The following is a 19,571-nucleotide window of genomic DNA, read 5'->3' on the forward strand; positions in this document are numbered from 1 at the left end:
TTTAGAAGACGCAGCCGATCTTAATGAGAAACTGATTTTTTGAAGCAATTTAGTAACGTGACCGAACCGTAATCGAACCGTGTTTTTACCCTTCTTAAAATTTCGTTTTACCCCTCAGGGGGTAATTAACCCCAGGTTAGTAACCACTGCTCTCAAAGATCTAATCATCAGTGTGGAAGTGGCCTTAGCTGGATGATGCCTACGTCAAGAGGGTTCCATGCAGAATTGAAGACATTATCAAGGAGCAGCAGAGAATCGAGACATTTGGGATTCTGTGCCACAGCAAAACGTTGCAAATTAAGACAGGGAAGGGAATATAAGGAATATATTGACAAGAAGGGAATAAATGATAGCCCATCTGTTATCAGGGGGTAGCTTCCATAGTGCCGTATGGACTGTAGAGGATAAAATCTGCAGAGGAAGAGAGAAATCAGGATACATCCAACGATTACTTGGGAGGATAGGTTGCAGTTGCTACTTTGAGATGAAAAGCTACTCACTGGAGGAGTTCTTGGAAGGCCCCATCAGATCAATCAGAAGATCGATGACTTAAAGAAAAAAGGAATCAGGCCAGAGCAGCTGCTATACTACTAAAGCACTTCGTCTTCAGGCCACAAGTGGCCCATTCGGACCATTCGACCGCCATGTTGTCCTCAGCTAAGGATTCGGATAGGAGGAGCGTGTGGTTAAAAAATGGCTCTGAGCACTATGCGACTTAACTTCTGAGGTCATCAGTCGCCTAGAACTTAGAACTAATTAAACCTAACTAACCTAAGGACATCACGCACATCCATGCCCGAGGCAGGATTCGAACCTGAGACCGTAGCGGTCACCCGGTTCCAGGCTGAAGCGCCTTTAACCGCACGGCCACACCGGCCGGCTGGCGGAGCGTGTGATCAGCACACCGCTCTCCCGGTCGTTATAATGGTTTTCTGTGACCGGAGCCGCTACTATTCTGACGAGTTGCTCCTCAATTGGCATCACGAGGCAGAGTGCACCCCGAAAAATGGCAACAACTCATGGCGGCGCGGATGGTCACCAATCCAAGTGCCGGCCACCTCCGACAGCGCTTAACTTCGGTGATCCTGATGGAGCCGTTGTATCCATATCAGCAAGGCCGTTGCCACTGCTATACTATTAGGCTACTATTTTTTTTGTCGATTAACAGCCTTCATCCTTTGATCACTACGTCTGCGGATATTTATAATGTGCTTCCATGTCGTCCCCTATTTTACTATATGTGAAGAGTAATGGGCACAATTAATTATATTGCGGCGAATCTATTATCTATGGCTGTGGAAATGCGCGCATCTAGGAATGACTGACTACTTTTCAGTTTCATGAGACTTTTCTCCTTAGCTTTGACAGCTTGAATCCGAATAGATTACTTTACTAAGTGCTCCAGGGGCTATTAGATTAATTCAGAAACTTCTGCGCTTGGTGCCCGACAGTTTGGAGATTCAGATAGTGATACGGCACTAAAAGGCGTGTTTGTGGCGGCCAGAGTCACGTGGGCGGCGCTCGCAGTGGCTGGTCTAAATGAAGGATGGCCCCCGAGTCTGGAAAGCGCCCCGGCGCGGCGCGGCGCGGCCGAGCGGCCGCTTCCCTGGCTGGAGGGCGGCCAACGGTCGCAGAGCACGCGAGCCCTCGCTCTGGGCCCGCTCTGAGTTATGACAGCGCGGCGTCCGTCCTCCGGATTACTTATTAGTCGCTCCGCGGTATTTATACTGCCTCTCTGTCCGAACAAACCGCCGTCTCATAACTCTCCTCTGCTGTCTTTCTATGGAAACAGAAAAAAAATCTACAGTCGACAACTTTGCTACGTTGCATTGTCGATCTTCTCCTAATCGAAAACTTTTGGGTGCCCTTCTTTTTATCGCGTAATGATGAAAGCAGACAAACGCATTCTGAATCAAAGACTCAAAACTCATACATTTGTGTAAGTAACGAAAATACTCATTTTAGTAACTATTTTATAATGAGCCGGTAAAATAACCAGGTTACGATCTGTTAAAAAAAAAAAATTGGCTAATATAGATTGAGTGACGTTTTGCACAGTGAATGAGAAGTAGAAATATTACACTAAGCTTCAATCTGTCTGTTTTTAATACAATATTTAAATAAAGAGATGTAGAGGTTGTGCAGACTAAATCAGGAACTGGAAAAGTTGCAAATCCCCTTCGTGCCTTAACATGTAAGCTCGACAGCGAAAAACTGTTTCCGAAATTTGGTTTTCGTCTTTTGGACGATGTGTCGCAGTAAACGTTGTGAGTAGCAAGCAAATGCATATAGCGTGACAGATGTGCGATCCGATTCAGCACCTGGCTGCAAGTACATACGACCACAACCGAGTGATGTCAGACACTGAAATCACACGTAGAAAACTATATTTTTAAACAAACGGTATCTATTGTTAGTATTACGACTTTAATTAATTATTGTTAATTTAATTTATTAGTTATTAGTGTGAATGACAGTGTCAGTCTATCACAGTATAGTAAATGAATATAGTTACGTTCATTATCTGCATACACGATAGTGTGGTAACTATGCTTGTACAGAGTGAGTGAATCATACTGTGGAGGGAACTCTGCGAAGTGTAACTAGCCATTTTACGGAGCTGGGGAAACAAGAAACATTTTACGATAATTCAGTTATTGACTAGGGATTAATATTAGTATTTATGGGTATCATAATTTTTTTTAATAAATAGTTCATAAAACTTATACCATTCAGTTTAGTCAACTGTAAAAGATGCGGGTTTGCTCGGTTTGATTCTAATATCGGATTGGTTATGATGTATATCAGCCAATCAGAGTACAGTACGTTGGCGAGTATTTTGTGGGCTAAAGACTTGCTTTAAGTTTCAGGGTTATTCGGAGTTCAGCCATCATCATTTTCGGACGCGTACATTAGGAGCTCTGAATGCATATGATAGTTTTGCCGAATAATGAGTTAAACTTGACCGTGTAGTGTCGCAAAGTGAACAAGAACGTGGTAAAAATATTAAGTTCCGAAATTCTGATTTTTGAGAGTACAATGTGATTTTCGAGTAACCAGAATCCGCATGGTGGTTTGTGCGAGTCGGGATCGAGAACTGACCGTACAAAAGGATCGAGTTGTGTAATATATGTGAGCGAGTATTCTGTAACAGACGGTCCGTTTGGAAATAGGTTTGGTTAAATATCCTAATTTGGCTATTGTTTAAATGTTCAAATGTATAGGAAATCTTATGGGTCTTGACTGCTAAGGTCATCCGTCCCTAGGCCGACACACTACTTAACTTAAATTATCCTAAGGACAAACACACACACCCATGCCCGAGGGAGGACTCGAACCTCCACCGGGACCAGCCACTCAGTCCATGGCTGCAGCGCATTAGACCGCTTCGCTATAACGAGTGAGTTGGTTGTGTGTGAATGCCAAATCTGTAATTGTATCGTAGCACGGACTTGTCGGTGTTTTGTTTAAGGAAAGTGACAATATATCAAAGTTTTCACTTAAATGCTATATATTTTTCAATAGCTCTGCTAACCTGACACTGGAAAGTTTTTGATACGACTTGTAGAGTTGTATATTGCGTCCCGTTTCCGCTACAGCGTTCTATAGCCTTCGAACATTACTCATTTTCTAACAGTTCAGACAGGAACTCGACTACAGAATAAAAATTCAACGCAAGGCGGGTGGGACATTTACTGCAGCACACAAAAGTATATAGCGACGTTGCAACCGGTGGCTCATTATTTGTGAGTTATCCGGTATGTTACCCCACCCCCCCTTCCCATTACCTTAGTTTCTGGAAAAATATTTTCCAGACAGTGAAAACAATGTATAATACTTAGTCATCAGAATACACAACGCAAAACACAGAGTAAGGCAACAGTCACGAAACGACACCTGCACACCGATGTGGCTGCCGGCGCTAATTTATCATCGCGTCATTGTGCCGCTCTTCCATCGTGTTCAGTGAACCAGTCCACTAGGTGGATCCCGGGTAATTCTTCACCATTAAACCTATCCGTACTACTGTGTATCAATTTAACGTACAAGAAACACTGCCGGGAAAACAATCTTTGCTTAGAACCGAACAATAACCGATGAGGGCTAGACGCTGAAGCGGATATTGGCCATTACTGTTGTCAATAACGAATACTGTGAGTGAATGGATCAAATTAACTTCAAAACATGTCACTCGGCGCGTACCGTCATTTGCACTGCAGTGCAGATATTTTCAATGCAATACTAACACAAAGATAAAAGCGAATAGGAGAGCAGATGCCTGTAATTGAAGGCAATAAATCTGCAAATATCCACTAACACGAGTCCCTCGTACCAGATTAGTCGGAAAAACTCAACTGACAATATCTCAAATTTTCTCAACGTAGTTTAGGTGGGCCCTCTACTATCAAAAGCATTCACTGATTTATCTAACTCTATTTTTAATAACAGTAATAAGTAGCTTTACGCCATAATAAATAATGATGTTTATAGGTAAGAACAGCAGTAAGTTACTTCTAAGAACAATTGTCACATTACCGGTCATCCGTACACCTGGAGTGATGGACCTGCAATCGGGAGGACGAGGTTCCTAAGCCCCTTCCTTATAATCCCGTTTACTTTTTCTGCAAATCCCTTAAGTTTTTGCTGATGCATTGGCTGACATATTCTCATCAAACGGACACTGCTGATTTTCTCCGCGTCCTTTCCAAATGAGAGCTTCTGCACCGTTTCAAGTGAAAACGTCGATACGGGGTTAAAATACGATCTTACTTTCTCAATATCGGTTAACCATGAACACAGCCAAACAAGGCATTTATCTGTCCTTACTATTTCAAGAACAGTTAGGGATAAGTGAAGATATTTGAGTGAAACCTGGGATAACAAAATATTGAGCAGAAGACTTACATCGACTCTGCAAGACAGTTGGTCAGTAAAACGTCACAGTATTGTCAAATACGCGAAAAAGAGACACGACTGAATTTGCGCTTCCTTCTCTGATGGGTCGGTTGTTGGCACTTTATTATACCTGTTGATGATGGGAGGCTCTAACCTGGTGACAAGTAATTTCTTTCTGTACGTAAATTTATTCCATGATTCACAAGTTATTGAGCCCAGGCTTAGCAACATTTATACAACATACTATATTAATATCTCAATAAATTATCAGACTTCGTTGGTCACTTTTACTAAATTCAAGGGTCAGCCATTTCGCTGGCCACGGTGAATGGTAATGCCTTCAGGGAAGTATACTCCATAAGAGGATAGAACCTTTGGGAAAACAATACTGAAAGCCAGAGTAACTGCGGAGACGGGATGTCCTATGATTTCTAAGAATACACTAAACTAAGTCGTTGAATTGTTGTAGGTCACTATCTGTTGACGTCTGTTAAATTACTGTACGTAAATATCTGATAATAATTTGCACAATTGGAAAGAAACTGTATTTGCCATTAGTTACAGAGCCATATTTTTCTAAAGCGTTGTTTCCGAAAATTCTTATTTTGATACCCTGTAGCTTTTACAAACTATTACGGGTAATATGACTTTCTTCAACGGCCCTGTCTGTGTACGAGAATGGTTCAGCAAGTAAGAAACAAAAAAACTCTCATTGGTGTATAAATATCACCGTGAGAATTAAATGCAATTTCTCAATAGGCGAGACAATCAAAATTTTCGAAAGCTACCACTAGATGGAGATAGATGGGCCGTTCCGCTTCGAAATATAGTTTGAAGGTGGAAGGTTAGACTTACACACCAGATATGCTATCGTGCTGTTGCACGATAACGTAACACCACATATGGCATTGGTTACGCGCTATGATTTCAGCGTTTCCGATAACTCTAATGGAATACCTTTCGAACTGACCTCGCACCAAGAGATTTTCGTCTCTTCACATTGATAAAAAATCACCTGGCAGCTCACCACTTCGGAATCGTTGCCGACGTTGAGGAGACAGTTGTTAAATGGCTCTTAAAGCTGCAGCCAGATTTCTTTTATGCCGTGTTCAACTCTTTGGAATCTAAGGAACAAATAGCGGGACAGCCAGGGTGACTATGTGGGAAAGTAATACAGCAGTTAAAATAAATTAACCAATCTTTAATACTGAGCGTTGTGATCCAGAAAGACTCTATGGCTTTAATACACTGATTTGTTTGTGGACCATGTTTCTATCGAGGAAGCAATATGTGCAGCCTGTGGCAGTCATGTCATCTGCAAACATTGCATTTCTTGTGCTGTGTGTCAGTACGATACTTGTGCTGCTTCAGGATGATTCGGACAACACTCCGTATAGAATGATTATTAAATCAAGACCCTACGCTGTGGACAGGCGTTGATATACGTCAACGGAGACAGTTGAAAATGGGTGCCCCGACGGGGACTCGAACCGGGGATCTCCTGCTTACATGGCAGACGCTCTATCCAGCTGGGCCACCGACGGCACAGAGTATAGTACGACTGCAGGGACTTATACCTTGCTCTCTCCCCGTGAGACCCACATTCCCAACTTAATGTCCGTACACTACTTTCGTAGTGCCCCTGCCCATTACTCGCGGCAGACAATCTTGCCGAGTAACGTAATAGTTCGGGCAATACGTGTGCATCCGCACAGATGAAAGAGGTCAATGGCTGGTTTGCCTTAATTATATGAAGATGATATCTGTTTTTTTTTTCTAATATATGCGAGGGAACAGATACCCTCATCATACACTCCGTATAGTCTGACTAATGAAACGGGGAATGAGACTGGTGAACATCGCAGCGGATGTTGCTGTGAGTCAATGTGATGTCTCTACAATCTGGAACAAGTTTATAGTGACAGAATTCGTTGAGGATCGTCCCAACAGTGACCACAGGAGAAAAAATGCGGGGGTGCAATACCGATATCTGTGTATAAGAGAAGCAGTAGCCCACATCAGAATGCTACACATCTACGGCGGCAGTAACAGAGAACTGCAGGAATGAAGGTGTGACCACAAACGATACGATATTGGTGCCAGAAGACCAAAATCGTTTATCCTCTAAATGGGGATTGGAGAGCGGCTCGTGTGGCATGAGCACCAAACCATTCTTCGGGGACCAGGCAGCAGTGGGACACTGACAGTACCCTGACAATACTGATATTTGTGTGTGGATGCAACGACGACAATGTTTCCAGCTAACTGTATCGTAGACCACCACACTTATCACAACGTTTCTTTCATACTTTGGGGTGGAATCATGTATAGCCGCACGATACCCGTTGTGCCACTGCAAGGGAGGATAACTGGTGTGAAGTATCAGGACGACATTGTTGTATGCATTCTGGTTCTAGCTGGTGAACATACTGGAGCGTGGTCGACGCTGGTGGACGACAGTGCACGCCCCACATCGCCACAATCTTGTGAGCACCTTCGTAATGGAGTTCTGCAGATGTTACCTGCCTTGAGAATGCACGGGGCATGCTAGAACGTGCCATTTGAAATGGTCTCATCCTGTCAAAGACCACAGGACATCATAGAGGACGCTGTGTAGGCATGGGACAATATCCCAAAGGCCTATCTGGGCAATCTGGTAAGGAGACGCCTGACAGCATTGAAAAGTGTCAAGAATTACGAGGAGGGCCTATTGTTTGATAAACGATGTGTTATTCAAGATTACATTGAGACGAAAGCGTAATGTTTGCTGTGCTATCATTCGAGGGTTTTAGTTTTGGTTTTTTGTTTGTATTTATCAATATGAAATATGTTTAGTTTCTTTTTTGTTTTCATATGAATGTAACTGACAGACCAAAATCAGTTTTGTTTCTTATAAGGTCCAGTTCTGACAACAAAGCAACACGTCGATCCTCAGCTCGTGGTCTCACGGTCGCGTTCTCGCTTCCAGAGCACGGGGTCCAGGGTTCGATTCCCGGCGGGGTCAGGGACTTTGCCTGCCTCGAGATCACTGGGTGTTTGTGTTGTCCTCATCATTTCATCATCGTCCATGAAAGTGGCGAGATTGCGCTGAGCAAAGTTTGGGAATTTGTACGGGCGCTGATAACCGCGCTGTTGAGCACCCCACAAACCAAAACGTCAACAACAAAGCAACATGCTATTTATAATCCGTCTTGATTGCAAAAAATGTTTATTCACGTGACCGGTTTCGGTTCCGCTACAACCATATTCAGATGTGCAATTTCGGTTACAGGCGTATGGACGGGTTATTCCTGTAACCGAAATTGCAGATCTGAATATGGTTCTAGCGGAACCGAAGCCGGTCATGTGAATAAACATTTTTTTCAATCAAGAAGGATTGTAAATAACATTGGAAAAACCAGTTATTGCGGTTATCCCATCAGACATTATGTCTGTTTTTGTAAAGCAACATGTAACATTAGACTTCATCACTTTATTTACCTATGGCTTAGTAACTCGATATGTCGCTTTGTTTTCTCCAGTAAACTTCGCACACGGACTTGCCATCTTACTCTTTCAGCCACCCTCGTACGTGGAACTGACGGAGAAAAGGTTACGGTCTATTAGCAGAATAGCTGTTTGGTGCTAACCGTAGACAATCATCTTCTTGGTCATGAAGTCCTCGTCCTTGAAGGTGGAGACGGAGCAGCGGTACTCGCCGCTGAGCTCGGTGGTCGGTCTGACGATGTAGAGCGCGCGGTGCATGCTGGCGTGGCTGGTGGATGCGCGGTGCGCCAGCTTGAGGCGGCCGCGCAGGATTCCCAGGTCCTGCGGCTTCTGGCCGGGAATCCACTGGTACACCGGCTCGGGGCTGTTGTTGAAGAACCACTTGACCACCAGCCCGGAGTCGGCGCCCTGCTCCTCGGGCCGCAGCGAGTACTCACAGTCCAGCACCACCGCCGCCGTCGAGCCGTTGCGCACCTCGGAGGGGACGCGCATGTCCGTAATCGTCACGCCCACCACCCCTGCAACACGGAAGGGAAACAGGCGCTTAACCACCTGTACTGTGTCTATCATACATTGGTAATGTTGCTATTGGAAGAGCTGTGCAGAAGGAGAACAGAGAACGAAAGAAAAAAAATGAAAAGAAGAAAGAAAAGAAACAAAAGAAAATAGAAAACGACACACCATGAAGGAATTATCCGAATGGGCGGAAATCGGTAGATATGATGTACGTAAACAGACAAACGGTAAAAATTTCAGAAAAATTGCATGACTGGTGTAAGAGGTCCACGACTAAAGAATTTATTGGTAGCGCACTCGAGCAGATGTAATTTCAATGGATTGCTCACTCGCTGCCTGCGATATGTAAGCTATAAGAGAATCTCAGACAAGAGAGCAGTGTTGGCTGCAGTAAGATCAGTGTCAGTAGGAGTAAGTTGAAGCTAGCAGTCATGTGTGTGGAGTTGGCTGGGCCGGTCGTTGGGGAGCGATGGCGATGCCTGAGCGATGTAATATAAGTTAAAAGCAGTCGCGCGCATCTGTAGTTTATTACAAGAGAATTTGTACTATTGTTATATCAATTCCCATGTAAATGTTTCAAAAATATTTTAATAATAATCATTTTTATAAAATTAACGCGGGCCGAGGTGGCCGAGCGGTTCTAGGCGCTACAGTCTGGAACCGCGCGACCGCTACGGTCGCAGGTTCGAATCCTGCCTCGGGCATGGATGTGTGTGATGTCCTTAGGTTAGTTAGGTTGGTAGTTCTAAGTTCTAGGGGACTGATGACCTCAGAAGGTAAGTCCCATAGTGCTCGGAGCCATCGGAACCCTTTTTATAAAATTAATTTTTTGACAATCTGAATTCAAAGAATAATTAATTTCTGCAATCCATGGTCATCCCGATTATCGTAAAGAAAAATCAGTCGTGTTCTTTTATACATGAAAAATCTAGCGGCCAGCCTTGCATTGGGCTGTGCCAAAAACATTTCTTATAGGAGCAGATATATACGCGTTATCCGGCGACTTCATTGAGGTAAGAACTTTCAATTTATTCAGAATGATCTTTCAGGGCCATGACGCAACACTGCAAAATTTACCACTTTAAATTCAGTCAATTATTGAATGGTTATAAGTGAGCCACAATTTTATTGAGAGGTTACCACGTTATTATTGCGAGGTTATTGAATAATAAACTGTTGGGAGGTACGGAATATGAATGCCGAATAAATATTATTACTGTTGGAAGGTTACACTGGTTCAAGAGAAAGAGCTTCACGAATTGAGCAGGTGAATACAGCTTTGTTTCATGTTTGGCCGTTATGCAAGCCATCATTACGTTTGGCATTGATTTACAGATTTCCTGGATTTTCTGAAGGGTATGATGTCAAATTCCGTCCAATTAGCGCGTTAGATAATCAAAATCCCGAGTTGATTTAAGGGCCCTGCCCAAAATGCTCCAAACGTTCTCAGTTGGGGGAGATGTGGGGACCTTGCAGGCTAAAGTGGGGTTTGGCAGACAACGAAACGAGGCGCAGAACATCGTCGACGTACTGCTGTGCTGTAATGGTGCTACTGAAGTCTGACAAAGGGGTCTTGCTATGAAAAGAACTGCCACCGCAGAACATCACTCCTAGTCGTCTGGCAGCGTCTGAAGAGCGACAGGTTGGTATCCCCCGCTGTCTGGGACGTTCCTAGACATGTCCTCGCTGGTCATCAGGCCTCAGTTCAACGTGGTACTGACCACTGGCGACAATTCTACTCCATTCAGTGATATTCCAGTCTGATGATGTGCCTAGAGACCCCCCAGACAGTGGTGCCTCACCGACCGACAGCGACGGGTACCGCTCTAGGGTGCCATTTCTTTTCATAGCAGGACCCCTTTGTCCCATACCCGCGCCATCCTTACAGCACAGCGGTACGTCGACGACATTCTACGTCCCATTTTGTAGCCATTCACGGCAAGCCATCCCACGATTACGTTTCAGCAATGTAATGCATGTCTTGTTTGTTGCCAAAACCTACCTTGTCCTGTAAGGTCGGGGATCTCTCCTCCCAACGAGAACGTTTGGAGCACTACGGGCAAGGCCCTGCAACCATCTCGGGATTTTGACGAGCTAACACACGAACTGGACAGAACCTGGTACGGTAACTCGCAGGAGGACATCCTAAAATTCAATAAATCATTGCCAAGCCGAATAACTGCGTGCTTACGTACCAGAGGTGGACTAAGGCGTTACTGACTTGCTCTATTTGTAAAGTTCTCTCTCTCTTGAATAAGTCAACCAATTTGTCTGACATTGTATTCATTTGTTTGTCTGTACATGTACATCACATCTACCGATTTCCGTCCCATTCGGATAGTGTACTTCACGACGAAAGAGAGATACAGAAATGCCTTAACTAGGACTTAATTTCGTGTCTTCTGGTGTGCATAACATTTTCTGACTGAAATTCCTACCGTCCATAATTGACATTATTAATCTCCTCGTAGACAAGTAACTTGTCGAAGTTTCAACAATTTAACATCATTAGAGAGCTTAATTACGCTACTGGCCATTAAAATTGCTATACCACGAAGATGACGTACTACAGACGAGAAATTTAACCGACAGAAAGAAGATGCTCTGTTATGCAAATGATTAACTTTTCAGAGAATTCACACAAGGTTGGCGCCGGTGGCAACTTATAAAACGTGCTGACATCAGGAAAGTTTCCAAACGATTTCTCATACACAAACAGCATTTGACCGGCGTTGCCTGGTGAAACGTTGTTGTGATGCCTCGTGTAAGGAGGAGAAATGCTTACCATCATGTTACCGACTTTGATAAAGGTCGGATTGTAGCCTAGCGCGATTGCGGTTTATCGTATCGGAGACATTGCTGCCTCGCGTTGGTCGCGATCCAATGACTGTTAGCAGAATATGGAATCGGTAGGTTTAGCAGGGCAATAGGGAACGCCGTGCTGGATCCGAACGGCCTCGTATCACTAGCAGTCAAGATGATAGGCATCTTATCCGCATGGCTGTAACGGATCATGCAGCCACGTCTCGATCCCTGAGTCAACAGATGGGGTCGTTTGCAAGACAAAAACCATCTGCACGAACAGTTCGACGACGTTTGCAGCAGCATGGAATATCAGCTCGGAGACCATGCCTGCGGTTACCCTTGACGCTGCATCACAGACAGGAGCGTCTCCGATGGTGCACGAATGGCAAAACGTCATTTTTTCGGATAAATCCAGGTTATGTATACAGCATCATGATGGTCGCATCCGTGTTTGGCGACATCGCGGTGAACTCACATTGTAAGCGTGTATTCGTCATCGCCATACTGGAACATCACCCGGCGTGATGGTACGGGGTGCCATTGGTTACACGTCTCGGTTACGTCTTGTTTGCATTGAAGGCACTTTGAACAGTGGACGCTACATTTCAGGTGTGTTACGACCCGTGGCTCTACCCTTCATTCGATCCCTGCGAAACCCTACATTTCAGCAGGATAATGCACAACCGCATGTTGCAGCTCCTGTACGGGCCTTTCTGGATACAGAAAATGTTCGACTGCTGCCCTGGCCAGCACATTCTTCAGATCACCCACCAATTGAAAATCTGGTCAATGGTGGTCGAGCAACTGGCTCGTCACAATACTCCAGTCACTACTCTTGATGAACTGTGGTATAGTGTTGAAGCTGCATGGGCCGCTGTACCTGTACACGCCATCCAAGATCTGCTTCACTCAATGCCCAGGCGTATCAAGGCCGTTATTAGGGCCAGAGGTGGTTTTTCTGGGTACTGATTTCTCAGGATCTATACACCCAAACTGCGTGAAAATTTAATCACATCTCAATTCTAGTATAATAAATTTGTCCGATGAATATCCGTTTGTCATCTGCATTTCTTCTTGGTGTAGCAATTTTAATGGCCAATAGTGTATATACAACCAGTGACGGTAAGGACGTTAGAAAATGCTCAGTAGCCGTTAAGATGTTAGGTTCGTGGACCAACAGAACGAGTTCATCGTGGCAGAGTTTTGTTATATTGTCATACTGAGGTATGTGGAAACCGTTGACGATAGAGATCTTTACAGTTTGGAAAAGCTAAGGGAGGGCATCATTTGTGCCACATGAGGGTAGCCGCTACGTCTGTTCCAAGTCACAGGAAGGCATCGCTTCTTCCTGGCTATAGCCTCGTGATGTAATAATGTCCACCGTGAAATTTTGTCAGATGAGCGTTACTTTGTGTATTAAAAGTAGCTTCGTCTCCACGGTTCCTATGCACTGAATTCTACCGCTCCACATTACCTTGGGTAAGAACGCTTCCTGGTTCTAACCCTGAGTAAACTTCCTGATAGACAAATGAAGATCGGCCGGTGTGGCTGAGCAGTTCTAGGCGCTGGAACCGCGCTACCACTACGTTCGCAGGTTCGAATCCTGCCTCGGGCATGGATGTATGTGATGTCCTTAGGTTAGTTAGGTTTAAGTAGTTCTAAGTTTTAGGGGACTGATGACCTCAGAAGTTAAGTCCCATAGTGCTCAGAGCCATTCGAAGCGTTCGTCCTGTGCTGCTGACTGACGCTTTAGTACATGACGTAACAGAAACGTTTCTTTGTAGGCCAAGAAGACTGCAAGAACAGAGAGTTTAGATTAATTAAGTGACCGGGACACGATGCCATCAGACATTTTCTTACATAGATTCAAATTGTACAAATCATTTGTAATGGCATGTAATATACAGAGCTTCACGCATATTTCGCAAGCGAAATAATTACACCAATCGGGCAATCACAGCACACTAGTTACACTTAGTAAATGTTAAATTCATATCATTTGTATGAGAAGATTTGAATCTTCGAAAGCAGCTATTAGTTGAGCTGTTAACAGGTGCTGTTCAGCCATCTACCAGCGTCCCTAGGTACTGATTGAATCAAAAATGACACTGTAACATTTCAACACTAAATGATACCTACCTTAAGATTCAGCAGTAACCTTTTAGGGAAATATATAGAATGCCTAGGAATTGCTACAATATGGTACAACTAACGGTAAAAAGTCAACTTGACCCTGTGGAATAGTGTAGCGGTAGCTGGTATTTTCCGCAGGGACTCCATATTGATTGACTTTTTTCTAGAAACGGGTACAATTTGAAACATTAAACATTCTGAGGCATTCTCACGTGAAGATTACAAACTGAATATAAAAGTGCTACGACCTTCTCAGCACCTGCTGGTTTTCCACCATTAGCCCGTTCAGGTGGTACGGACAATGTCTTATTACTGAAGAACAGAATCGTATGATTTCCTTGGTTCTTTAGAAGATGGCTTCCTTCAATAAAAGATAAACACAGCGTTCCATTACGCTGCAGACATGCAGTGGCGGATTTATAATTTAATTTGACCAGACTTCGTTGCTTGCACACAACGGTAACCACATGTCGAGTGTGAAGGTCCTATATGTATGCACATGAAGCACACGTTTAAATTTATGTACTCAACACTCTATAATGATATATGCAGCATAGCACAAAGTTAGCTTATAGCTGTCAAGATTTGGACGGCACACGCAAAAACAAGTTCCTGTTTCAATTGTCTACCAAAACTGAGATTCTGAAAGGAAGACAATAATCTACGCACAACTTAGAGCAATGTAATTCAATTTTACAGCTTACTTTAAATTTTGGTCTAGTTAATTAAACATTGTCGAATGACAGTGAGCCACATGCGAGTCAGCGAAACACTAACAAAACCGATTTACTAATGACGAATGTAATGAAAAAAAAAGTAGGTCAGCGGAGTTTAGAAACTTAACTTTTCGCGTATGAATGTAACAGGACTTATGTATCGGAAAGTCTGCTTTCGTATTTCACCAGTCATTCAGGTTGGAGGTCGTAATGTGAGGACTGCCCTTTTCGTGCTTTTCCATTTCAGTGCAGGATATCTCACGTAAATGTGTTTTATTGTAATTGTCCAGGACAAACCTAAATGTATTCCTACCAGTCAAAGAGCCGCTGTAATAAGACACAGCGCTTTCATCCCAGAGCGTAATGGTTCAAATGCCTGTCCAATTTAAATTTTCCGGCGTTTCCTGAGACTGCTTAAGGCAACTGAAGGAAAATTACTAGACGGATCTTTAGAAAGGATGTTGCTCATTTTCTTTTTCCTGAGGTTGTGATCCGTTCGTAACGACATCGGGTCGATGGGATGTTAAACACTACTCTCCTTTTTTTTGTTTAGGATACTTACACACTTTATTTTTGCCTCTTCACTAATGTAATATATTGTTTATCACAGGAGATTTTCATGGCAATGGAGTAATTATTCAATATTTTAATTCGGTGTGTAACTCGTTTGCTGTGACACTAAAACATAGTGTACGGTTCTATTGACCTCAACTTGCAAACGCTGTACTCAGTGAATAACATCAACAATAAAAGCCAGGTTTTGGATTGCTACTTTAATGTTCTGGTTTTAAAAATATTTCGAGTCAGTGAGGTCTTAAACAGAATAGATTATCACAATTTGTTGCTTATGGACATAACCATTTGTAACACTACTATGACTTCCTTATTTTGTGTTATTTTGTTCAGAAATCTCTTTCTCAGTTTTCGGTTACTCGTAGCAAATCACTACGCAATAGAGGTGAAAGTGAAACAGTATTCTCAGAGGAGTTCAACAGATCGCGCAAAGTGTCCAATCGTGGACGGTAAAATGTTAATTCCGTACCCCGTTCAGTCTGCCAGCATGCCTGAAAATTTCACTGTTAGCGCGCTCACGTTTTATACCTTTAAGGCACGAAACTTCGTCAGCGCAGGAAGTTACCCAGCAAACTTGTGTACACAATAGTGACGTCATTGGAGTATTCAGCAGCCATTGTCAGACACAAAACATCAATGCTTACCATTGTAGTGGGCGTCGACGGTCAACAGTCCCAGCTTTTAACCATTATATAGGTATTATAAGATTAGATGGGTAGATCACATAACTAATGAGGAAGTATTGAATAGGATTGGGGAGAAGAGAAGTTTGTGGCACAACTTGACCAGAAGAAGGGATCGGTTGGTAGGACATGTTCTGAGGCATCAAAGGATCACCAATTTAGTATTGGAGGGCAGCGTGGAGGGTAAAAATCGTAGGGGGAGACCAAGAGATGAATACACTAAGCAGATTCAGAAGGATGTAGGTTGCAGTAGGTACTGGGAGATGAAGAAACTTGCACAGGATAGAGTAGCATGGAGAGCTGCATCAAACCAGTCTCAGGACTGAAGACCACAACAACAACATAGGTATTATGAGGCTCGTAGTTTTAGGGCAAGAGCTGCAACGGAATGGAATGCCCTCTTTTCGTAAGAAACTAGAAGGGCCGTGTTTACACAAATTATTAATCTCATTTCACACGATCAATGTTGCCTGTAGTTTGCATTGGGAGCACTAGCACCAGACCTCCAAATATCATGGCACGCTAAGAATATGGCATGAACGCACCATGTAACGCCGGAAATGCATATCCTCCTATTTCCATCTATTGTACTATAATTTTTTTTCATATTTTGTCACCTGAAGATGTGGCATTTCTGTCTCTTTATATATTGTAATTGTTTATATATATATATATATATATATATATATATATATATATATATGTGTGTGTGTGTGTGTGTGTGTGTGTGTGTGTGTGTGTGTGTGTGTGTATGTGTGTGTGTGTGTGTGCATTTATGTCGATGTATAATTGGTTTGTTTTGTAAACAATATTTGCATTTTTACGCTGGGTCTTGCCTAGGGAAAACTATGCTATCGAACGATTACATCGATAAGTCGTGTGAAGAATCAAAGTATGTAGGATCTTTGGTAGTGTGAACTCTGCCGCGTGGAGCGCGGGCAGAGGGAGTCTGGCTGGGGTAGTGCAGTGGAGCAGGTGTGTTGTGTGACACTCCCACGAGTTGCCGCGCTTTCGGCGTTGATCAGCATGTAATTGCGCTCGACTTGCCATGATAGTTTCTCACACGGTGTCGCTGACGGGAAGCATTAGCTGGCGCACATCAAGAGCCCGTTTCGCCTGATGACTGTGTCGAGAAGAAGGCGCGCCAACATCCAGCTTCTTCAACAGCGACGGCCGACAATGAGTGACTGTCGCCACCTCCTCGATCGACGGCTTCAAACCTTCAATCAACCAACAAGGATGACTGGAAGCACGTAAAGTTTTAGAACTGTATGGCAGACCTCAGCTTTTCAAACTATTCCATTTTCGTAACTAAAATTACAACAACTTAGCATGGACCTTTGTTGCTCATTGTCCCAATTGCATTACCAAGCAGGGTTCCTTACTTTTCCGAAATGAACTCGAGTGTCGTTGAAATTCAGACCCCACCATTAAAGTAATATCATTCCATCTCACTGATTTAATTTGAAAGTTCAGTTAAGGTATTCATTGCTGGCTACAATATTTAGATTACACAAGCACAAATTAAGAGTGCGAGTTTTGTTAGCATATTTTAGCTTACCTGTGACTGCACCTCAGCTTGGTACGTACTAAATGTTACAATTGTTAATTATCCAGAATAATTTAATTCAAGTTCAAAGTTAAATCTCTTTTTTCTAAATTGCGTAGATTCAGGTAGCTATTGAAATGATTGTTGAGGTAGCCCAAGACTAACCTTATTTTATTGAATTTCGTAGTGCTTCAGAACCAAACCTCACTATTAATTTCAGTCACTAAATTAACTTTCAATTTTCTGGTTTTATTAATTCTTTTGCTAAATTAAGTCAGAGTGTAGTGAAATCTATTATTTCTGACAAACTTTCAGTTTTCACAGAACATGTGTCAACCTTCAGTTGCCACGCTTTTAGTGCTAATTATATGTGCAATAATCTTTCATTTTCAGTTATTATAGTAATTGTCCATAGGACTGGCGACCGTAATTTTCCACAAATCTCAAATATCTAATTAACACCAATTAATTGTTAATGTAACGACAGCCCATTTACTTTCTTTATTAATTTTACCCTTTTCTCAAAATTAATTTTCACCAATTTCATCTGCATTTTTCCTTTCATTTAGATGTAACCCTTTCCTCCCTCTTTACCGACATATTAACTTTGGTGACGATAGATTTTCCCATATTTCCATTAGGTGCACGCGGTTTAATTTTTCACTGTCATTAAGGTCGATAAGTGAGGAGGAGGTTACAACCTGTAACGCAACATAGATCTACTACGGTGGTTTCTCTTCACAAGCGAGTGCATGCATTGTCTAAGGTCCAACGGTCAGCGTAGAAGAGAGCAGAGACGAAAAGACATGGAGGTCCATGGTTTCAATGGCGGTGAAAAATTTGAGATGATTTCAGCGTCGGTACAGAATCTTTAAATCTACTGTGCAGCTCTACAGTCAGCATTCTGGCCTTCCAAGAAGACAATGCACGAGGAAGAGCACACACACGCTATTCGTGAATATAATGCTCATGGACGCAGGAATAAACCGAATGGAATGCTTTGTGGTAGTTAATGATACGAACCCGTTTGAGTATCCTAGAGACCAGTTGAAACTTGCATTGCATCTTCGCGGCAATATTTCTCACACACTGAATGACCTCAGAGGAGCCACCATCGAAGAGTACGGCACACTTCAACTGCAACGTCTCGACGAACCTCGTGGACAGCATGGCAACGACGCTCCGAGCATGTCGATGGGAATCAGCGTTCATACCAGAACCGCCAAGACTGCCCTCCTTTCGATACCCTATTAGCTTAACTTTTTTTTCTTACTCTTATTTTTGTAAGCACATTGAAAAATATACTAACTTTATGCAAGCTTATTAAAATGAGGCACTATTGTTCCCATAATCTCATTACTGACAGCTTTCTTATTTATCGCTTTTTAATTTACGAAGCAGGTTGTACTAACCGAACCTTGGTGCAACAAAATTGCAAATACCTTTCATCTTAATTTCTTTCCTGCTTATATTGTTTATATTCTTGAAGTTAGTTGTCACAGTGAGAAAAAAATATAGTATCATAGTTACTTCCACACTTTTTTGTGCCGGAATCTCCATCTAATGATGTCCTTAATAAAGGTTTCTTATGGTCATTGTGGTAACAGGTACAAAGCAAACAGATATGAAATCTTTATGAAAAAAGAGAAAAACACTGCCCTTACAAGGATTTTGTCACTGTGCCAGCGTGTACGACATTAAAATATGTTAGTTCTACCTTTCAAATACTTATGTATACAAACGACTATTCTTTGCCTTCTTCCTCCACTGTCGTGACTCTCCCAAGGTGCAAAAACAGGCAAATGTCAGAAGCCTTCGGTCAAGTAGCGTATTTGCTTCAGCACCTACTCGCCGTCCTTTCAAATACTACAGGGTGATGAACCGGCGGCCGGCCCGTGAGGCCGGCTGTTATACCGGCGGCGTGGGTGGCGGGAGATCCGCAATAAATATAGCACGATTTGTCGCGGAAGTTGTTCCTAACATACATAAGAAAGAACGTTACTAACCTACGTCAATTAAGCAAGGAGGTGCTGGAACTGCCTCTATTTGCTGTTCAAGCATTTCTGACATTTGCTTAGAAAACTGCTCCTTACACTCTGCAGGTCCCTCTGATTTGATATATACACATTCTCTTTTAATGCCGCAGAAATAAAAATCACAGGGTGCCAAATCAGGATAAAGACGAGGCCATATGATGTTGGTGATAATCCTGTC

The 19,571-nt window shown here is 43.0% G+C and overlaps 1 protein-coding gene across 1 annotated transcript in view; it reads right to left on the reverse strand.

Moving 5' to 3' along the window:
* Positions 1-19,571, reverse strand: part of LOC126188211 (uncharacterized) — a 484,166-nt gene that overhangs the window by 153,529 nt on the left and 311,066 nt on the right. Inside the window, exon 2 of the mRNA XM_049929762.1 lies at positions 8,526-8,900. Coding sequence (XP_049785719.1) covers positions 8,526-8,900 — 375 coding nt within the window. The remainder of the gene's footprint in view (positions 1-8,525; positions 8,901-19,571) is intronic.

Source organism: Schistocerca cancellata, chromosome 5 (assembly GCF_023864275.1).
Source record: "Schistocerca cancellata isolate TAMUIC-IGC-003103 chromosome 5, iqSchCanc2.1, whole genome shotgun sequence".
Classification (NCBI taxonomy): Eukaryota; Metazoa; Arthropoda; class Insecta; order Orthoptera; family Acrididae; genus Schistocerca; species Schistocerca cancellata.